The sequence below is a fragment of the Gymnogyps californianus genome, chromosome 13 (assembly GCF_018139145.2).
Source record: "Gymnogyps californianus isolate 813 chromosome 13, ASM1813914v2, whole genome shotgun sequence".
Lineage (NCBI taxonomy): Eukaryota > Metazoa > Chordata > Aves > Accipitriformes > Cathartidae > Gymnogyps > Gymnogyps californianus.
In genome coordinates this window covers 2,320,332-2,343,175 of record NC_059483.1, presented here as the reverse complement: position 1 = coordinate 2,343,175, position 22,844 = coordinate 2,320,332, and the positions used below count along the sequence as shown (strand labels likewise).

The following is a 22,844-nucleotide window of genomic DNA, read 5'->3' as shown; positions in this document are numbered from 1 at the left end:
TGTCAAAGATTGAGTGTGCTGATGCTTTGTATTAATTGAAGCTTCTCTTTGGTATCAAAGGGAAACAGCATTGCTTCAGTAGTTGAAAACAAAACTGGAACACCGCTTTCCATTGTAGATTATATTTTTTAGTTGGATTTGATTATAGTCTTATGCAGCTTTATTGGTCATTTATCCTGTATTATGGAAGATTTGGTCCATTTGGATATGAAAAAGAACTACTCCTCTGATTTTTAGAAGATGAATGCACTGTGATGCTTTGAAATCCTGTAGGGAGGATTTTTCCTCTTAAAAGGATTTGTCATTATAGCCTGGCCATTAAAACACTTACCCTTGCCCCCAGGTATTGAGCTGTTATCCTGATTAGTTCTTGGTGGTATTTGGCAGCAAACACTGATCTCCTGACAGCTTGACTTCAGTAAACATACTGAAAAAATGAACAAAAAACCCCCATAAAGCTATTGTTTGGGGGGTGGGGGGGAGGCGGGAGGAATCCAGCATTGAACTATTTTATTGGCTTCACTTTTTGAAAGTTAATCAGTGTTGAGGTCTTTTATGTAGACATCCATCCTACTGTGATATGCTAGTGTCTCCTTCTGATAAGTGCAGTAGTAATGATAGCGCCCTGTCTTCAGAGTTGTACTGATTTTTTCCTTGCTGTCTCTTTACCACTAGGTGGCAAAAACAGACCATAAAGAATAGGATCAGGAGCACGTAATTCATTTCTGACACAAAATTACTGCATCGTTCAACATTCACTAGTGACAGGATGGTGTAGGCTGCTTTCTCCAACTTTATCCAAACTCCAGTTTCATCCAAATGTGAGCCGTCTGCAAGACGGCGGGTTTCTTTGCACAGCTCTGTGTCTTGTTGTTGTTTTCTCCTTACACCTCAGTGAGCTGTACAAGAATGGGATTTAAATGGGTACGAGTGAGAAGCCAGTGAGTATCTTTCAACATTAAAGGAGACTGCTGTTGTCAGCTTTGGGGTTGAAGTTTTAGTTCTCCCTAAATTGCCTCATTTCCTACTTTCTGATTTACTACTCATTTTCAGCTTTACCACAGTTTCAATAACTGACCAGTTGTCTCCTGAAGTACAAATTGTGAATACAGAGCAGCTGCCTTACTTTGCGATGAAGGAGACAGCTGAAATATGAAGAATTCATTCCAAGTGAGCGAATTTCTCCCAGTGTAAAGCCTCCAGATGGACTCTGAGTGTATAGTTGCTTCTTCTCTTGAAGGCACACTCCCAATGTGTATTTCTGTTCCATACAGCTAACTGTCTGTTCCCATGTGCAAAATCAGACTTTAAATGTCACTACTTTGCAGCCAAGTTCATTGACTACAAATGTGCTAACTACAGAGTATCCTGAGGCACAAGCAACATTAGGTACCCTTTCCGTATGTTTAAGGATTGCAATGCCTTACACCAGGACTTTGAAAGACAGGTACTTGAGTGCTGACTGCTTTGGGTGCCTACCTTCCACTGGTGCCACAATCACAGAGAAGCTGATAAGTTGGTTGCTTGATCACTTTGAAAATTACATCTAGGATTTAGATGTTTATACATGGACAGCTGGCTCCTGTGTTGTGTCAGACAGTTAGCAACTTTTCTATTGACTAGTGATAACTGGTAGTACCCTAGGAAAGGTTTTAGAGAAAGCTGTTGTTCCTTTTTCCCAGTTTATCTTTATTTTTTCCTACTCTTTTGTCCTTTCATCTGAAAATCCAGTGTTTTATTCAGTTGATGTTAGTATCTTTACTTTGCTGAAGGAGGCTGGTAATTTGCTAGCACCTTGGAAATAAAGATACTTCGGATGCCATGGCCTTTGTAGCATATCATTGTGTTTGAGTGCATCATAAGCTGTAGTGTGAACAGCAAGACATTTAACTTCTTGATTAGCTTTTTGTTTCGTTTGTCTGTGATAGATACGAGTCCCATTTTTGCTGCTGAAGTTGATTATTTCCCAGCAAGATTGTTGGTACATAGTGTTGCTGATTTTTATATTTGCAGCTCACATAATTACTTTATTAGAGCGGTAATTGCAATATGTCAAATACATTTCAAGAGCTAGTAGAGTCAGGGTGGGGATCTTGGCAGTTGTGGGTCATCTGAAACTAGTCAGAGTTCCCAGTGCGCTGTGGGGTGAATGGCTGGGGGATTTTGAGTCTCTTCTGGCACTGTCTGCAAGACATGACCTCTGTGGTTTAGTATTTATTGTGTTTGTGATCCAGAAATACTCAGAAGTTTTTAACACCAGGGAGAGCAAAGAAATGGTTGGCAAGAGCAGCTACTTGTCAGTTTTACTGGTGTCCTAAAGCCCAGCTGTCTTAACCGGTACTTGGAGTGGTTCAGAGCTTTACGTCTGCAAATTACAGGACACATGTATTTAACACTAGGCAGGTGGGTCTGGAGGGCTTGGTCTGACTCTGTGTGCTGGGGCTTCTTCCACAGCTGGACCCTGAGCAGGATGCCTCCAGAAGAGGCTTGCATAGTGCTCAGGAGAAGATGGCGTACTCTCTGGTGTCTGTGCCTGAAGGAAACGATATCTCCTCCATATTTGAGTTGGACCCTACTACCTTGCGAGGAGGAGACAGCCTTGTCCCCAGGTACAGCTAAGCATACTGTTAGAACTGACTATCTGCTTTGGAGTTTGATTTTTTTTTTTTTAAGGTAAAGCTGTCTCCCACTATTTTTCTTTTATCCTTTGGAATTAAGGTTCTTCCTCAAATTAATGTAGAAATACTTAGTAAGTGCCTGAAGCTTCACTTTAGTACTTTACAATTGAGTTATAAGTAACAGAACACCATTTTACAGATGGGGAAAACTGAGCTTAAGTGACTTCCTTGCCAGCGAACAAACTGGGACTAAAAGCCGTGGGTGTCCTATCAAGCCCCTCCCGTGACCTGTCTGTATTATGTTAGCTAGGATGTAACATCAAGTATTTAGCACTTGATTTTCTGTTGTTTACTTGTCCTTTAGTGTTCATAAGGTACCTCTTGCTACTTAAAAGATGCTGTACCCTTCAAAGATAGTCTGCATGCAGGCTCTTTGCTGTCTGTTCCCACCGAGAAGGCACGGCATATTTGTTCCAGCTACTTTAAGCGAGTCTCTAAATCATCAGACACTCTTAAGATAGCAGAAGTTAACATGGCCACCAAAAGCAGCCATCCTGGCTGCCTCTTCTGTCCTTGGGGCTGCCGTGGTTGTGTGGAGAGAGGAGGTTGTACTGCAGCTGAGAGACTTGTCTCTTATCCTAGACTAAGATGCTCATCTGACTCTGGCTTGACATGTTTTATCAAAGAGCTGGTACATGGAAAATAGTGTCATTGCCAGAAACACCTGAGAAAACAGTCTGGGAGCTGCTGTCCCCGTAGGACTTCTGCTGGAGAAAATTGTTGCATACTAGTTGTGTGTTCTGGTATCTTAATGGACCTTTGATGCTTGTACAGCACTGATTAGCTATACAAAAACTTGTCAGTTTAGAAAATACAAAATAGCTATCAGGGAGTTATGGGCTGAAAAATACAAAGGTAAGGGAGGAAGCTGACAGTTCAGAGAAACTATAGTGCATGGAAATGTGAGGACTTGAAGAGGCTTAATTTGTTGCTGTGCAGCAGCTGAGTTACAGCAACAAAATATAGACGTAGTTCTGTTTTACAGCAGAATCTATTTCATTATATAAGAAGGCTTCCTAAGGTGAATTTATAGAATGAAATAAGGAAAGAAGAGTCTTATTCCTGTTATGGTATGCAGCACAGATAAAGATGACACTTTGTTTTCCACTTGTTCCTGCCAACATCTTGCAATTCAAGCAATGCGAAGATTTCCTGTCTGGGAAACTGACTCATGCTTTGGAACTTTTGACTTTCTTTCAGGAACTCTTACGTCAGACTTAGACACCTTTGTACTAACACCTGGGTTCATAGTACCAATATCCCTATTGATAAAGAAGAGGAGAAACCTGTGATGCTTAAAGTAAGTTCTGTCACTTGATGTAAGCACATCCTTTGATTCCTGTACTTCCATGCAAGTGTTGTTGGCAGGAGAAGTTCCAGTCCCTTGAGACTGCGGGTTTGTCAAACAGCAAGCAGTGTAACAGTAAAGAATGGTGCCTGCACAAAATATTTTATCTTAAAGACTAGGTTTTCATGGTAGTTTACTAGTTACACTGTTCAGTTTCTACTGTACGAGAGTCATCACGAGGAGGATTTTTTCCCACTGTTTACACCAACATTTTGCAATGTCACTTGATGCTTCTCTGGATTTAGGAACAGCTTTGAGCTTGCAAAGAGTGGTACTGTTCTCAAAGTTTGATTTCATCAGTAGTCTCATCCTGTCTAAGTGGAGCATGGCTTTTCTTCTGTTTCATTATCACTGAATATGTGAATCACTACTTTGTTTTCTGCTTTTTGGTTTGATGATAAAACTTCTCTGGGTTTCAGATTGGTACTTCTCCAGTGAAAGAGGACAAAGAAGCTTTTGCTATAGTACCAGTTTCCCCTGCAGAGGTTCGGGACTTGGATTTTGCAAATGATGCAAGTAAGGTTTTAGGTTCCATTGCTGGCAAGTTGGAAAAGGGAACAATAACCCAGAATGAAAGAAGGTAAGGAAACAAGAATGATTCAGATAATGTTGTTTCCTTTACTCAGTAACTGTTTCTTTGAAAATTGTATCTACGTACGCTATCTTCAGAAGAGGGATTTTGTTTGCTCCTTGATGAGATTTTAAAAAAAAATGTGATGGTTTTATTGTTGATGTGTCCATAGTGGAGGTTCTCAAGCCTTATTCTGTCAAGCCCTCCGTGTTGCTCTGTGAAATGAGGGCATGAGAACCGTTGTTGTGAACTTGGAGGAATAATCCACAGCATACCTTTCTTGATGGGCTTTGCAAATCAAGTGTGGGAATTTATAATCCATCTTGTGAAGACTGAACATATGACTTCTTGCAAATCCTCTGACAATATCCGTGAAAAGTACGTGGCCACACAAAAAGCCCAGAGTTGGCTGTGTAAAACCAGGGCCCATGTGCTTCTACAGCCAATGTCTTTTATTTGGCCTTGGGAGAGATCACCTGATTTATTTTTTTCCTGGCAATTTAAAAAATTGCCAAATAAAACTTGGCGAGCGTATAGTTGCTCTAAAGTGATACCGTTGTCTTACTGCTGCTATGGTTTAGCTATTAGACAGCAAGGCTACAGCAATAGGGAGCATTAGTTCCTAATTTTAAGTTCTGTACAAACCTATGTGCTTTATCCAGCATCTGAGTCAGTCTCTAATTGATGTTCTTTTTTCACTTAGCGTTTTGAAATCTATGTAAACTTACACTGATATTGTTCTTTTAACAGATAGAATTGGTAGTCTTGTATTAACAACTTCTGGCTTTCCTGTAGATCTGTTACCAAATTGTTGGAGGATTTGGTCTACTTTGTTACTGGTGGAACTAATTCTGGACAAGATGTCCTTGAAGTGGTATTTTCTAAACCTAACAGAGAACGGCAAAAACTGATGAGAGAACAGAATATTCTAAAGCAGGTAGGCTGCATTTTTCTCTGAACTCTGCCTACAAAGAACGGTTGTCAGAAAAGGGAACCTAATAATAGAGAAACTGGCCAAATTATTGGGACCAAAAGATCCTTTGAGTTTCTAGCTTTCAGCAGGCTCTTGGTGGTGGACTGTAGGCATACCATTGCTAGAAGAAAAAATTACAAAATATGGTGTTGAATAAAGGTGATCAACAATGTCTTCTGTCCAGGCTACTCTATGGCCAAGAAACTTGGTAACGATAGTGTATTTCTGATGTACCTTTTAGAAATTTAAAGACACTGACACAGTGCTTTTACACTAATTGTAGTCAGATGAAGGCAGTGTCTCATGGGATTTTATTTTTGTTTTTTAATAAATCTGTAGATTTTCAAGTTGTTGCAAGCACCGTTTACGGACAGTGGTGATGGCCCGATGTTGAGGTTGGAGGAGCTTGGAGACCAGCGTCATGCTCCTTTCAGACACATATGCCGGCTTTGCTATAGAGTGCTGAGACACTCTCAGCAGGATTACAGAAAGAATCAGGTTTGAAATATGTCTGTAGCTTTCAATGGCACTAACATTGTTCCTGTGCTCCAAAAAAATATAAAAGCTGCATCCCATTAATTAAACGCTGTTGTGCTGTGATTGTACAGTCAGCAAGAGATTTTTGGATTGCTCAGTTTTACTCTATCTGGCATTTTTTCATCTCTGTCAGAGACTATATGCAGTGTAATTAGTACCAGTTCTGAGGGGAACTTAAGAAAACAACGGAATTGCTAACTGTCAAATCCAGGTGAATTGGAAGACTTTCTTCACTCTTGTGTACTTACAAGCTCCATTGAAAGTTGACCTGTGAATTAAGGCTGGTCATTTTTTGTTGCCATTTATTAAAAACAAACTCATATCAGATAAGGATAAATGCCTTGGCGGTATCTAGCCCGGGAGGGAGGGAGATATTAAGGTTATCTGTCATCACTTCTTTTCTCTCAAAAGAAGAACAATTTGAATCTAATCCAGTTTGCTTCTTGGAATGTTGATATTGACAAACTTCTTACTGTTTTCTGTTACTGAGTGTTTTCTTGAACTCTGAGAGTTATTTACAACACCTTCCTTCTTCCCTCTGTGTTTTGAAGGAATACATTGCGAAGCAGTTTGGCTTCATGCAGAAGCAAATTGGCTACGATGTCTTAGCCGAGGACACTATTACAGCACTGCTTCATAACAATCGCAAGCTCTTGGAGAAGCACATCACAGCTGCCGAGATTGACACTTTTGTTAGTCTCGTGAGGAAAAATAGGGAGCCCAGGTGAGATCTACATTTTTGAGTATACGATTACCCTTTTCCTCTTAGCCTTCTGAGAAAAATCTGTACCTGCCAACTTGCTAGTAAGGAAGCACAGCTAGTTCACTTCTATTTTGGCACTCACCATAACTTCCCCCTTGGGCAGCAGTCTCGCTCTGCAGTGTTAAAATGGAGTTCTGAATGTTTTCTTTCTGAAATGTAGATTGCTTCGGTCTAGATCTCAACAAGGATTGATACCCTTTTGGCTCGCGTTTTCCAACAGGTTTTTGGATTACCTCTCAGATCTGTGCGTTTCCATGAACAAGTCTATTCCAGTGACACAGGAGTTGATTTGTAAAGCCGTGCTGAATCCAGCAAATGCAGACATTCTCATTGAAACTAAGTAAGTTAATGCCTTTAAAGATGGTTTTCCTACTGTGAAACAGAAGGAAGGTGATTCAAAGCTGAAAGCACTGCTGGCACGTCTAGAGAAAGCAGTTAAGTATGTATGGAGTCCTCTTCAAATACACAGTAAATGGGTATTGAAGACAGCAGACGTCTGCCATATGCATTCTCAGTCCTGCAGTCAGAGAAATCTTTCAGATATCTCACGTTTGGTCAAAGTAGACAGACTTTGCAGGAAGGTGTGCAGGGTCCTGTGGGCTTCAGGCTTTCCTCCATAAGCTGTCTGAAGTGAGCGAGCGCTTCTTGGGTGCGTGCCCACTGAGCTCAGCTTGCAGCAAAGCAGACGCTGATGCATCTCTGCTCACCCGTTTCTCCCTCTGCAGTTAGGATTTTGGTCTCCAGCTCTCAGCATTGCCCTGCCATTGCTGGAGCATCATAGCAGGCACCAAATCCCAATTGTCTTTCATGAAGATGAGTTTGTTCGATATGTGGAATAGGGCATAGATATCATTATCAAAATACTGTAAAAGGGAAGCAGGCAGGTCTTTGTCAGGTCATATTTAAGACACAAATGGATGAGAGTATTCTTGCACATGTAATTCTCTTCATGAAATCATAAAGACTGTATTTACTTCATCCAGCACTTGAAGTTGCTACATCACTTTTGTTCTTATCCTTGTGTATTTAATTTGTCTTTTTTTAGATGTATGATTTTTGCTGAAGAGCTAAAAGCCCCCCAAGCCTTTTTAGTTTCAGTAGCTGATTTGTTTCTAGTTATTTCACCATGTAAGCAGAAAGAAGTTATGATCCAATTGGCATTTATGTGATACAGAACTAATCGATTTTTAGATATTTTTGCTTACCAAATCCTTTCCTAACCTGTTGAGTGATCATTGAACCAGTTCTCCTGTAAAGATGCTTTCGAAAGTCAGTTAGACGTGTCTTTAACTTCCTTGTTTCTTTATCTTCATCAATTGAATGGAGCTGAGAAGCTGGTCTTTTTAAGGCTGAATGGGAAAGCTTATAATCTAAATTCATTTAAACATAATGCTTTTAATAATAAAACACAAAGATTTTATGTAGTAAACTGCTGCTGCTGAAAGAGTAAGATACTCTGCTTTTACGTCGCAGAGTTGAGGAATGAAACTTGTGTTTTCTGAATGCAGGTGAGATCATAAAATTAGTTACTTCTGTATCACCAGTACATTTTAGCAAGTGTCTTTTTTAGCAAGTGTCTTAAAAGAAATGTTCTAAAAGATCTGCATGGGTCGTGGCAGTTTGTAATCTAACCTAACTTCCTTCTGGCAGGCTGGTCCTCTCTCGATTCGAGTTTGAAGAAGTGTCAAGTGGAGAAAATGCCTTGGAAGTTGGAGAAGATGAGGAAGAAGTGTGGTTGTTCTGGAGAGACAGTAACAAGGAAATCCGCAGTAAGAGTATCAGAGAGTTGGCTCAGGATGCTAAGGAAGGGCAGAAGGAAGATCGGGACGTACTCAGCTACTACAGGTTAACAGCACGCGCAGTAGTTGGCTAGCAAAGTTCATCAAGGCTGTGTGGGGAAGCCTTTGGTATATAGGCTGTAGTTGGTTTGGGAGAAAGGATACTGGTTTTGTGGACAAAACAGCCATTAGAGAGTAAGGGTGAAGTCTCTGAAGTGAGAGCTAAAAGCACGAAGTTATTCATGGTGAGAAGTCCAATTATCAGCATAAGCAAGTTTAAACTGATATAAAAAAAAAATAGTTGAGGCTTAGAGTGCATTGAATTTGCACAGCACTGTGCAAAGCCTGTATTTCTGCTTGGTTTCCTGGTAAGTGGGTGTTATGAGAGCGCCTGTATGTTGACTGTTTAGGTTACCTGTATTCAGACAGTAGTTGGGGTGTACAGCTGCTTGCGGGAAGAACAGGATTTCAGTGTGCAGGTGGCTTTGCGTTTTATTTTAAAGAAGTCACTGCTGTTCTCCCTGCCTTCTAAATTTCTCTATAAGCTCAAAGCCTTTAGTGGTCCTGTAGTTCTCAGCAGGACAATGTATGAAGTTATGAAAATGCCACAAGTTTGGTTTGATTAATGTGCAGTGCTCTTTTGTACGGCTTAAGCTATGCTTTTAGCAGTTTCTGACATGAAGCAATGTTTCCAGATGACTTGACAAGACACCAAGTTCTTGGCATAGTGTAAGATCAGGTTTCAGCCCAGACCAAATTCCTGTGTCTGGATTATAAACTTCTGAGAGTAGTTTGACGGACTCAATTGTGGTGATGCAGAAAGTACAACTAGATTTTTTTTAATAGCTGTCTTCTTTTGCATTGTCTCTTCCATTGAAATGGTTGTTGCAGTAGACGTCCTAATACATGTTTTTATTTCAGCCTGTTGGAGGGCTGAGCTCAAAAAGGAGACCTCTTGTATATATTTAAAAAATTGTTTCTGCTTTCAAAATAGATTTTTCTTGCACTTGTTTTTAAATAGAATTGATAGTGTTCATTATTTTTAGTCTACAGTATAGACTTATGAACATGCTTAAAACAGGAGTTTAGGATACAGTTTGGTCAAATTCCCATGAGGAGTACTGAGAGTGAAAAGGAGTCTGCTTTCAATTAAATGTTCATTTCTTGAGGAAACCTCACAGTTGACACTATTCAACACAAGCCTGTGTGAATACTCATGAATGTTGGACATGTGCTTTATGACTAAAGGTTAATTATCAGTCTATTGAATGTGCATAACCTAAATGCCAGTTGCTTGCTTTTACTTTATGGACTGAAAAGGTTAGGAATTAAGTTTAGTTTTCCCCTACCAATTCTTTCACTGAAGGGAGCAGAGCTCAGTAGTTGTTTAATCAGGTACCTAATTTTTAATGATTCTGTAGTCCACCTATGTTGTTGCCTCAGTGAACAACTGTGGCTTCAGCATCGGTAAGAAGTGTTTGGTCTTCTGCAGTATTTAGGCTGAGTTGCCTTAAGCATTATTTGGATTCTTCTGTAGCTTTCATAAACAGCATTACTTAATTCTATGTAACTCTCAGGAAAATATGATGACTCCTTTTATTCTATTTTTCCACTATGTTACCTTTTACTAGTGTTTGATAAGTACTTTATTTCCATAGTAGGCATAGCTATATTACTGGAAAATATAAGATTCATTCTGTTAATACATAGAAGAGCGTATCAGTACTACAGCCAGTGGACGTTTCTGGAAATTAAAGTGTAAGCTGTTTGTTTATGGTGGTTTTTTTCCCCTGAAGATACCAACTGAACCTCTTTGCTAGAATGTGCCTTGATCGACAGTACTTAGCCATAAATGAAATATCTGGCCAGCTGGATGTGGACCTCATTCTCCGTTGCATGTCTGATGAAAACTTGCCATATGATCTGAGAGCGTCTTTCTGCCGGCTAATGCTCCATATGCACGTTGATCGTGACCCCCAAGAACAAGTAACACCAGTGAAGTATGCTCGTCTGTGGTCTGAAATACCTTCTGAAATTGCTATTGATGAGTAAGTACTTGCTGGAATGGTGTGGGAAAGGAAATAACATCACTCTTGATTTTTAAAACAAAAACCAGATCAATCCTAAACTCATGCGTTATTTATACTGTTTTGGTTTAAAAAATAAAAAAAAAAAAAAAAAAATAACCCCCCCCGCCACGTATTCAAACCCTGTAGTTTCATTTGCCCGTAATGCTTGCTGGAGAGAACCTTCCTGAGAACAAAACAACCTTCCTGTACGTGCGTGGTGTAAGCTGTGAGGCAGTAGGGGTTTGTCTCCAAAACACGCAGTGATCACAGCGATGGTCTGTCTCTGATTTGGGTGATGTGAAGAGTGACCTAGCCGTGGGGAGTGAAAGCAAGGGAGGACGTCTTCATTTTTTTCCTTTTGCCTTATTTGATTAGAGTATAAACTCTTCAGGGCAGATTGTCCATACGGTAGCACACACAATCAAAAGCAAAAACAAGGGGCAAGATGCTGAAACAAGTAATGTGCTGGAGACAGAGTCCCATTCCTTCACCTCTAATGGAAAATACTCTGATACAGTGGTGAAAAACCTATACAAAACCACAGCTAGACTGGAGACATGATTTCTTGACCATAGGCTTGTATTAACTCTTTATAGTACAAATAATTTAAAATTTACAGTACTTCAACTGTTCAGAACTCAGTTTTTTCAGTTGGAGAAAATAACATTTAACACGAATTTTAAATGTTCAGGAATTTGAGTCTTGTCAGTATTAGTACCGGTGTTTAGCGGTTTCTTGGTTTTTCCCTCCTTGCTAGCCTAGTTTTCTTTGCTGAGAGAGATGCAGTAGATCATATTCAACTTTAAATGCCAAAATAGAAAAACAAATGGCTTCAGCTCTGGCAGAGGCTAAACAGTGATACGTGATCAAACAGTAAGACAAAAGTAGTTAGTGGAAGGTGGTGGGGATTGTCTTTTTCGAACACGCTCTGCACATGCTGAGAAACAAACCTAGAATTTGTATTAAGAAAAATTAATGTCTACTTTGCATATGTATTGTTTTTATTTGGAGGAAAAATAGCATCCACAGTCAGCATCTGTTGGCCACATCCGTTCTCCTTAATGCTGTACGTAGCTTGTCATTGTTTCCACTAAAATAATAAGGGTTTCTTTTCTTATTTATTGGGACAAAATTCTCTTTTTTGTTTTCCTCAGACATTTTTAAATAGTGCAAAATGAGCATATGGGATAAAACAGCAAAAGCCAGGAAATTATGGTGTCAGCTTCCCGACTCCCTCGTTTGGATAAATTATTTAACAGCCTTTAACTTTTCTTAGATTTTGACAAACCAATGAAAAATTGTATCGGAGGAAAAGAGCCCTGTGTATTTGCATGCTAAGTTTTGTGTTTTGTTTTGTTTTTTGTTTTGTTTTTTTTTCCTCTTCAGCTATGATAGCAGTGGAACTTCCAAAGATGAAATTAAGGAGAGATTTGCACAAACAATGGAATTTGTAGAGGAATATTTAAGAGATGTGGTGTGTCAGAGGTTCCCTTTCTCTGATAAAGAGAAAAATAAGCTCACTTTTGAGGTAGTTATCCGGTTCTGATTTTATCCTTTTTTTTTTTTGTGGAATGTTGGTACTTTTTTCGACACCAGGTAGATTGGCAAGTAATTAGTGAGTGCTGAGCCTCAGCAGGCTCCTCCTTCCCCTGTAGTCCTTTCTCCTCGTGCAAGCAACCCCACTGAAATTTGTGAGTTTGCAATGATAGTTCTTGAAATATGGTTAATGAATGTGAGCTTATGTCTTAGATTTGCAGCAGCCTTGTTTACTTTTTGTGCTCTCAGTGTTATTGCAAAGTCAAGCTTTACTGGAATAAATAGTCACGAAAACTAAACACTACGTCTGCATGCACAGATAGTCTCTAGAGCTTACAGTATTACTCACGAAGAGAACAATACAGCGTCCTGTGACTTGCTGACCTATTAAAATATTCTGTCTGTGCAAATAAGATGTAGCAAATCCATGCAATAGTATTCCCTAAATAACCATTAATTTAAGAAAAGATGTGATATTTCTTTAAAGAAAAAAAACCAAAAGCATTTGAGGGAATATACTTCAGATAATGGGGCTACATTAAATATTTGCACTACATGTGACGTTGTTATGTGTGCATCTTGAAGCAGTGCATGTGGAGGACTTGTGGGGAAACTTTATAACTTGCTAGCAGTAAGCTTTAGATGTGTGATATCTTTTTTCTGAGAGACAAAACGATAACAAGCATCTGTATGTTCCCTCTAGTCTTGACCTATCTTACCTTTTCTGTAATGAGACAAAATATGGTATGATTTTGTAGCTATAGAATATCAATTGCAGGTACAGACTGTTACTCCAGGCATTGCAGTATTTGTAGGCAAGTAGAAAACTTCTGCTAAAATGTAGAACTATACAGTCTTATAGAATTACGAGGTACTATGATAAGAATATGACTCACAGCTAGGTTTTGGTCTTTTCACTGTGTTAAGACAACTTGATTGTGATAGCAAAATGTTTAGTATTAATCAGGCTTTTTATTGTTATTTTGGTAGGTTGTTAACTTAGCCAGAAATCTGATATATTTTGGTTTCTACAACTTCTGTGACCTCCTCAGACTAACCAAAATCCTCCTTGCTATATTAGACTGTGTGCACATCACTACCATCTTCCCTATTACCAAGATGGCAAAAGGCGAGGAAAGTAAAGGTAAGGCTGAAAAATGATTGGCAAGAACACATCATTCTTTGGTAGTTTCTAGTTCATCTCAAAATGTCCATGTGGGTTTGAAGTCTTCTATTCCTTTCTGTCCATGGCTTGGTTGTAAAGCTGAGTAATGCCTACGATGAAAGAGGGAGAGGGCATGGGGTTCCTGAAAGAACTGCAGGGCTTCTCTTGACTTCCATCTGTTCCAGGGATTTAGGTGTCCACCTACCTGGCCTTGTTTAATGTTGAGACAATTTCTCTTCATAGGATGTGGAGGGTCCTTGCCCTGTTAATGCAGTCCCATTACACCATCATAACCTTACCTGTTTACCTACCTCTCTGAAGGGAGCAATGTGATGAGATCAATCCACGGAGTTGGTGAGCTGATGACCCAGGTGGTGCTCAGAGGCGGTGGGTTCTTGCCCATGACTCCGCTTGCTGCTGCTCCTGAGGGTAACGTTAAGCAGAGCGAACCAGAGAAAGAGGACATCCTGGTAATGGACACAAAGCTGAAGATCATCGAAATACTTCAGGTACTAACAACGCAAATTAATGTAGCATCTTGTGCTGTCTTTAAGCATTAATATAGTGCCATGCTACCTTTTAATTCAATCCTGCCTTGCATGTGCCTCTTCTAAACTGGTAAAGCGTTACAAGGGTGACTTTTTCAGGCATGCAGCACTCAACTTGTATATGACAATATTATGCCATTACTGAAACAATTTAATAGAAATGAGTTTGCAATAGACATATGCATATTTACCAGTGATTTATAAATATCTGACTTGCTGAAGTGGAGAGCTCCTTTTCCACCTTACTGTCTTAGTAATTTCTCTGAGTTTACAGGGCCATCTTAAGTGCCCCAAGGAAGGGCGAGATACTTGAGACTCCTCCTCGTACAGCCATCAGCCTGAAATGTTTTTTATGTATGCACATTTGCCAGCCTCGCTGTCTCTTCCATCTCTGTCTGGCTTTTCTCACTTGTTCACTCCTAAGTCTTCGGGACAGAAAGAGAAAAGTTTTTTTTTCCCTTTTCCACAGCGCTGCCTTGATGTAGATGTTGCCGCAAAATTACTGCACTGAAATCCATCTTCCCTCCCTCAGTCCCTTTTCTGTTCGGTAACTTCACGGGCAAGTTCACGGAGGCCAGAATGCTGCAAAAGCCTTGTGGGCGAAAGTATGCAAAGCAGCAGGAAAGCCATGGTGTACCTTCCCCGTGCCCCCGTGGGAGGCTTCGCGCATAGCTGGGTTTGAGGTTATGCCCTTCCCCTCAGCAGCAGATGCTGCACGTAGGGGAGGCTTGATTCACTTCCTTTCACCATTGCTAATTTTAGTTAAAGCCAGAACTTCTCTTATGGCCTGGCATGTGCAACGGGATATTTTAGTGTGCCAGTATTCCCCCTGTTACCATGGTCTATGAAAACTGGCAGTAAGCATTTTCCCCTAAATCTGAGACACTGCAAGTGTTCTCTGCATTGTACTTCTTTCCTCAAGAGGGAGGAAGACCACTGAGAAGGTGGTCCCTGCTACGCTGGAGGTTTCACTGGGACTAGCTAACACAACCCACCTGAACTGGTGGCTGTCGTACGGCAGCAGCAGGCTGCGATGCTGCGCTTGCGGCAGCAGCCTGGCTCCTGGCAGCTCGTGTTCAGCTTCCTCTGCCACAGCGCCCTGGGAGTCGGCGCGAGGAGGACGGCAGCGCTGGCCTGTTGGATTCCTGCTGCCTTCAGAACGGAGACAGAAATGCTGCTTTCCATTCCTGGGGGGCAGGGTGAGGATGCCTGCGTTGGGCAGTAACGAGGCATCAAAACTCTGCCAAAATCTTTTACTCAGAAGTATTTATTACTGTGTGTATATCATATGCTCGTTGAAATCACTGGAAAAAATTACTGAATTCTGGGGATTTTGAAGAAAACATTTTGATACCTCTTCTCCAAGTTAAATCCACATCTTTACTATGTTGATCTTGCATGTTGGTAGCACTGCATTATGTGTAAATTGTACATGTGCCGGAAATAGGCAAGTTATTTCAACATTTTTACTACTTTTGTATCATCAGTTTATTTTGAATGTGAGATTGGACTACAGAATCTCCTGCCTACTTTGTATATTTAAACATGAATTTGATGAAAGCAATGCCCAGATGTCTGAGTCACCCACTGGAACCAGTAATCAAGAAATGCCAACTAATGTACCAGGTTAGTTATTTTGCAAAGAATGAGTTTGTGTGGGTTAGGGAAGACTCTTTAATCTTACAGGTGCTAATTGGATAATTGATTCAGGTTCTTGCTTTCGCATATGAATGGTGCCACTGAAGCAGAGTACCCTGCTAGCAGTGGGAATAATGGGGTAGGGATCATTTCCATATACCCCAAACAAAACCCAGGATTTATTTGTACTCTCTCCTACTTGTTTCCATGTGTTAGGTGTGACCAAGAGCCTGAGATGCATCCTTTAAAGAAAACCTGAAATAAACACTATCATGTGTGATCTGTCATCAACCTCAAATTAAATCTTTTCTATTAATGTTTCTGGGTGAAGGAGAAGGGTCCCCAAAGTAATCTCATTTCCTCCATCCCTTACCCCCGGCCTGATGCCTCTACCCACCCAAATTTCTCTTTTCCAAAGGTACTGTAGGAAGGCAAGACATCTGGAGGTGTCTGTATCTCAGTGCTGCTAGACAAGGGTATGAAAGTAAGCTGTTGAGGAGCTTGTCATGTCCGGTGTTGTTCTTAATTGAAAGCAGGATAGTTAGTGGACTGGGTAGATGGGGTGTTGTCAATTGCTGTATCGCTTTCCAGGGGAAAAAGTGTCCTGTAGTTAGGACCTGTACTGTGTAGGAATAACTGGACTTTGAAAGTGCAGCTTATTAGACATCAAACAGTTCTTCTTCCTCAATTTGGGGACTGTATCTCTAGATGCAAAGGAGAAAGATAAGGAAAATGTGGTTTAGATGTGAAGTCTTCAAAGGGAGGAGACTGTTTCTTTTGATCTCACTTCAAAGGGGATGTGTGTACTTTTTTTCTTGGGCTGCCTGTCCGGCAGCCCCTCGGGGTGCCAGAGCCTTCGAAACTGGGCTGGCGGGGAGACCGAGAGCTCTTTCTGCGAGCTGAACTTTGGAAGAAAGGGGGTGAACATTTTTGGCAAGGATGTAAAATCCCTGTGCTCTCTTTCTGTTCCCTTTTGCAAATCTTTGTGAAATATTGAGAGCTCCAAGTCTGGTTTGCCGTTTTTATTTTTTTATTTCAGAATATTGGTCATTGCCCGTGTGATAATATGTACCTTATACTGAAAAATGCAAAGACCTTTTTGTCTATTGAGCCACAGGGGTATTGCTGTCCTTGCTGAATTTATTACTTTAGAACTTCTCAAGGCTGAAGTTTGGTGTTTCTTGTGGATGGCCCCTCTGAATGACACCAGGTCTCATCGGTGTCCTGGAATGATGCTGGTGTAATCTGAAAATAGGCAAGAGAGGAATAAGCCTGGATGTTACTGAAATTATTATGCAGTTTAATTCGTGAGCTGAGAACAGGTTAATTTATTGTCTTATGTTATCTTAGCAGGCTGCTTCATTAATCTCTCAGCATTCCTTTCAGCCTGTTATGACCCCCTTGCTTACACCTATATCACCACTTGCCCTTTAAAATGCTTTTAGGCTGCAAAAACATCTCTGGTGTGACTCTGACATAATGTATTTGTCTTGCTATTTTCTCAGGAGCCCTAGACTTTGAACATATTGAAGAACAAGCTGAGGGGATCTTTGGCGGAAGGAAAGTATCTCTTCACCAGTGCTAATCAAGGGGTAGCTCAGCAGTTCCCAGGCTGCAGCCCTCAGGGCTCCCAAGGAGTGTGGATTGCAGCTGAAAGTGAGGTGGTAACTGGGAAAAGGTTGGAAACAGCTGCCACAGTTACCTAGGCTTCATTTTCCTGAAATGCCTTTGATAGCACTCAAAGTAGTGTCCATTTGGATTCAAAGCCACAAATAAGGGACACAGGGACAGGGGTCCTTCAGCCAGAAGGATCTTCATGGGAGGGCTTCACTTGTGTGGGTGAAAGCCAAGTTGGAGGATTAGTGCATCTAAGCTGAATACTGCAGTAAAATCTTAGGTGGAAAAGTTTGTGTAGGCAAGGATTGGGACTTCTACTGAGACAGATATATATTTAGCCATCCTTTTTTTAATATAATGCAGCATTAAACTGCACATGCATGACAGAACAAAGCAAGCTGTACCTCCCATACCTGCCTGCCTTCCGGACCGGCTTATATCCTTTCTTAAATCACAGGACAGCAAGTCAGTGACAGGCTCCAAGTACTTGAGCTTGTCCTTAAGCTGCTCAGAGCTGCAGTTGTTTTCTGTAAACCTAAGATAACTGATTTCTTAAATGAAGGCAGAAGCGGGGAGAGGGAGATTCACTTACAGAATTAGTAACCAGAATTTTTAATGTAAGCGTGCAGACTCAGTTGGAAGCAGAATACAGAAAAGATTTAGGGGGTACTGATAGAAAAAATGTACAACATGAGTTTCTCATGCTCAGAAAAGAGGTGCAGGGGAAAGAGAGGGAAGAGGAGGATTTCAAGTGCTTGACATAATTAGCATTGCAGCCTGGATACTGAGGTAGGGTTTTATTTCATAAATAGTGAGAAAGGTTAGTACCAGGAATAGGCAAGAACTATTTGAGCAATAGGGTGAGGCTGACATAGAGACAAACATTTTGGCGTAGCTTGACCCCGAAAAATGTAAGTTGGATAATGTAAGCTGAGTGAACCACGATTAACAAGATTCTGGAATAGCCTCCCTATTAAGCAGTACACCAAAAAACCCTGTGTGTCTTAAGATAGCACTTGATTTGATAATTTTCCCCCTTATTGGGGGAAGTTACTATTTCTTAGTAAGAAAAAAAAATTTCTGCCACCGCTGACTGGACTTAAGAACCTGCTGAGACATTCAGTCTAATACGCTAGTTAACTCCTATACTCTGTTTTCAGTGAGGAGAATACACCACTGGATTTGGATGATCATGGTGGCAGAACGTTTCTCAGAGTTTTGTTGCATTTAACAATGCATGATTATCCTCCTCTGGTGTCTGGAGCACTTCAGCTACTCTTCCGGCACTTTAGTCAGAGACAAGAAGTCCTTCAAGCTTTTAAGCAGGTATGTGTGTGTATTAAGAGCGTTATTCCTCATCTGAATATGTATATTGCAGCTAAAACCAATCCTTTTGTGCAACTAATGGATTGCATTCGTGTAAGGTTCAACTGCTTGTTACCAGCCAAGATGTTGACAACTACAAGCAGATAAAACAAGATTTGGACCAGCTGAGGTCTATTGTGGAAAAATCGGAGCTTTGGGTGTACAAAGGCCAAGGTCCTGATGAGACTATGGATGGAGTGCAAGGTGAAAACGAACACAAGAAAAAAGAGGTAATTAGGTTGTGTTTGCACAAATTCATGTGTTAGTATTTTATGAAGATGTAACTGTTTCCAGCAATGTGACCAAAAAAACATCTTTCCAGCACATTGCGCAGCCTGGTGAGGCTGTCTGTATTGCTTTTAGATTAAGGCAAGAATAAGAGGAGAACTTGAGACTAACTGGCATCAACTAGCTCAAGTGGAAACTGCTCAGGATTAGCAGCCACTGAAGTGTCATCTTTAGGCTCTAGCAGGGCGGTTGGTTTGGGTTTGCTCTGGCTCCTGAGTTGTGTCCTTTCAGCACTGACAGATTGCATGGGTTTTGTATGGTCAAAAGTACTTCAAATAACGCAAGGGCAGAGCTGTGAACTGTTCAGGTGATGCATTTTGAATCATGGCATTGTGATAAAATGACAGAAGAGAACAGTGCTTTATCTGTACCTGATAATACGAGACTTTCTTGGCATGCACATCTGGCTTAGAACTAATTAAACACCTTTTGCCTCCATATAATTTGCAATCAAACAGAAAAGAGTGGGTGAGGGAATTCAAGAAATAGTCCCTGGGTTATGAACATTTACTGTTGGAAGTAAATAAAAGGAATTTACTTGTTGCTTTCCTTGTGAGGCATCTTGTGATATCTATGCAGTGACAGTTTAAGAATAGTAGAGAGGCAGAGAAAGTAAGAAGTTTTTGGGGGGAAGACTTGATTACAGACAGAATGTGACAAACAAAGGGAAGGACAGGAGGTTGCTGTCTCTAAAATCATCCCACTCTCACCTTATTTTATGTTATAGAGGTCAACGTAACTTGACAGGATAATTGTATGGTTTTTTCCTGAGACTGTCAGAAAACTGAAGGATGACACTCCTTTGCACGAAGAGAGCAGGCACTATCCTAAAAGGGTAATTTTAGCCTTCATGAAGACAATAGTATAAGCTACTAATAAATTGTCTGATTTTATCCTCAGGAAGGTCACAGCAAGTCCCAAAAGCCTGAAAGTACTAGCAGCTACAACTACCGTGTAGTAAAAGAGGTAAAACTTTGCTTCTTGATAGTTAAATGGAAGTGTAAATGAGTAACACAGCTCTGGAGAGCTGCAGTCAGAGGGAGGCACCCAGGAAAGTCTGAGTCATTCTTCCATTGTGGAAACTATTTGCTGAGTAATAACATATCTGAACTTGAATGAGAAGCCAGGAATATAATAAGCACGACATGCGTATTCTTTCCTTAAGAATGGATTAGTGAGAAACGCGACATTTTGCTGCTGTTTCAATGGTAACACAATATTTTTATTGTTAAAGGCTAAGAAGAAAGTAAGCAAGTGGAGAAGCTATTTAATTTGCCCCGTCCCAAGTACCTTGCACTCAAAACCACCATGCTGTTGAAATTTAGTTTAAAAAATACCAGACAAAGAGCATGCGTTGGCACTGGTGTGGTATGAGCTAACGGTCTTTCTGTGGCTCCGTACTGCGGAGCCCGATGCCAGGTTCACTTGACACGGCTGAATTCTGCAGGACCAGCCCTAGTCAGAGATGCCACGGATGGTACCCAGGCCAGTAAACTGCTTCCCTTGCCTGTGCCGAGTGGCGCAAGGCTGCGCTGGCTGCCGCTCGAGGGGGCAGCAGGCACCATCGCTGGCTTCTGCCTCCACGTTTCCCGGCGGCTCTCGGTTCCAGCTTGGTCCTTTTGCACCTCTGTTGATGTTGCAGGAGCAACCAGGCCTTAGCCTGGTCTTAGCTCCTCGCCTCCAGACCCCAAAACCTGATTTTGCTGCCTAGAGCCGCTCTGGTCCATGCAAATGTGTTTTTCACTGTTGCTGCTCTCTGGGAGCCGCCTGGCATGCTCTGAAATAAAAGCCAGAATTTCAGCTCTAAAGCAAGTCTCTTCTGCAGATCCTGCTGCGGCTCAGCAAGCTCTGTGTTCAGGAAAGCGCCTCGGTCAGGAAAAGCCGTAAGCAGCAGCAGCGACTTCTGAGGAACATGGGAGCTCACGCGGTTGTGCTGGAGCTGCTGCAGATCCCTTACGAAAAGGTTGGGTTTCTATACGGCTGTTGCCTTGCTTCGTGTCATGTTGACGGGCTTTTAATACCTCCTCTGAATCTTCCTGAATCTTCTACCTTTATATTGGATTCACAGAGGCTATTTTATATAGCCTGATGGTCTATGAAACATCCACGCTTCAGAAATAATGGGGAGCTTAGATAAACTTCGTTTGTTTGAAGTCTTTGAATATACAGTTTGTATATAGCACTGTTTCCTGAAGAAATATTTGTCCATTGTAGCTCAGAGTAAGACCAAGGCTCAACTCTCAGCTTTTCATGGGAGGTGTGTGCTGCCTTGAAGTTAAGCTGTGTTGGTGGAAGCAAGACCCGCGTTATTGTTACGAGGTAGCTGTATGACAGCCATCCTGGGAATGCTAAGGGAAACGAGGGTGCCTGGTCCCCCGTGGGATTTATCAGCAGGTCTGCCCAGTAGTTGGACACAGACCCCCGCAGTTGTAGAGTCCCGAACTCCCCCTTAGAAATGAATAAATATCAACTGGCTTTCCTGGCGAGCTCTGCTGTTCATAATTAGCCATATCAGAGTGCTGTGTAATGTCAGCGGTGCAGTCTGAAGCCCACTTTGACTGGGTTGCTGTACAGTTTGAGCTTGCACAGCACCGCGTTGTGCTGATGAAGCAACCAGTTCATCGCGTTGGCTGCCCATTAGTCATAGGTGACAGGTACTTATCATTGCATAGGTGAGGGAGCTCTTCGCATTTTCCCAGTCACTTTGCTGTCCTCTGTTCCAAACTCTATAGGTTTCTGAGAACCAGTAATTCTAGACAGTAGCTTTGATTAATGTTAAGTCAAGTCTCATGCTGTCTTGCTTCATATTTTGCTAAAAAATCGGCAGCAAAAACACCCTTCAACACCTCTTGTCATCTTTCTGTCCCATACATGTGAATACATATTGGACAGGCAGTGTGGAAGGTGTTTCACCCTTGGAAATATATGAAACTCCTTAAAAATAAAAGCAGACACTAATTTTCCACACTGCATTTTATACCATCAGTGGACTGGTAATCCACACTGATGTCAGAGGAAAGGCACCGATTCCTGAACTGTACTTGGAAGCATGCAAGTAGTGTGCGGATTCCAGTAAATATAAATCGGGCTTAGCTGTTGCAATAATAACTTTCCATCTCTTCTTTGCCATGAACTACCTATCTGTCGCTGCTGAAATGCATTTCAGTGGAACATGGCAATTTTCCTGTGTAGCCCGAAGGTGATGATGTGTGGTTTGGCCAACGTGCTGGTATGTTCAGAAGTGTAAAAGTGACTAAAGCACGTTGCTGGCAGGCTTGGCCATGGAGTATGCAATTTTAGAGAATAAACTACTGTAATTTCTATTATGGTCTTTATTTTTGATGATCTTTAAAACTGTGAAGCAGGCCAAACTCATCCCTAATGTCTGTGAACTGGGTGGAGGTTTGTTTTTCTTTGGAGTGAGAGACGTGACAGTTCCCTTGCAGAGCTGGAGCTGTGGCTCATCCAGTACTCACCTGAAAGTGAACCTTCAGATTCTTTTTAACCCCATCTTATTTGTCATGCAATCACAGGCTGAAGACACGAGGATGCAGGAGATAATGAAGCTTGCACACGAGTTTTTACAGAACTTTTGTGCTGGGAACCAACAGAACCAGGCATTACTGCACAAGCACATAAACCTGTTCCTTAACCCAGGGGTAAGAATAACCTCATGCTGTGATTGATTTTTTTTCCTAGCAAGAAAGGAGAATGGATTGTCCTTGGTGATCGCCTCTGGGCCTGTTCTGATGCAAGATTGGTTGAAGGGGTCACATTTTGTTTTCATTCTAAAGCCTCGAAAGTTGGCAAGATCTGTTTGTTTAGGACCGTTTCAGTGTAGAAAGTTCACAGAGGCTGAAGTGGACTGAAAAATAGGCTTAGATACGAGCCGTTGTGTTGAAAGATTAGGTCCTAGGAAATGTTCTTTTCAGTCCGGCACCCTGCAGGAGTGTTGACTTTATCCTGACCT

General features: G+C 41.3%; 1 protein-coding gene across 1 annotated transcript in view; it reads left to right on the top strand.

Annotated features, from left to right (window-relative positions):
* The window catches only part of ITPR1 (inositol 1,4,5-trisphosphate receptor type 1), a 180,282-nt gene that overhangs the window by 61,667 nt on the left and 95,771 nt on the right, over positions 1-22,844 (top strand). The window contains exons 12-30 of the mRNA XM_050904988.1: positions 2,455-2,609; positions 3,879-3,978; positions 4,446-4,606; positions 5,393-5,534; positions 5,910-6,068; positions 6,659-6,831; positions 7,091-7,210; positions 8,521-8,715; positions 10,445-10,696; positions 12,104-12,245; positions 13,244-13,410; positions 13,726-13,927; positions 15,454-15,592; positions 17,110-17,168; positions 18,386-18,547; positions 18,646-18,816; positions 19,775-19,840; positions 20,700-20,837; positions 22,408-22,533. Coding sequence (XP_050760945.1) covers positions 2,455-2,609; positions 3,879-3,978; positions 4,446-4,606; positions 5,393-5,534; positions 5,910-6,068; positions 6,659-6,831; positions 7,091-7,210; positions 8,521-8,715; positions 10,445-10,696; positions 12,104-12,245; positions 13,244-13,410; positions 13,726-13,927; positions 15,454-15,592; positions 17,110-17,168; positions 18,386-18,547; positions 18,646-18,816; positions 19,775-19,840; positions 20,700-20,837; positions 22,408-22,533 — 2,829 coding nt within the window. The remainder of the gene's footprint in view (positions 1-2,454; positions 2,610-3,878; positions 3,979-4,445; positions 4,607-5,392; positions 5,535-5,909; positions 6,069-6,658; positions 6,832-7,090; positions 7,211-8,520; positions 8,716-10,444; positions 10,697-12,103; positions 12,246-13,243; positions 13,411-13,725; positions 13,928-15,453; positions 15,593-17,109; positions 17,169-18,385; positions 18,548-18,645; positions 18,817-19,774; positions 19,841-20,699; positions 20,838-22,407; positions 22,534-22,844) is intronic.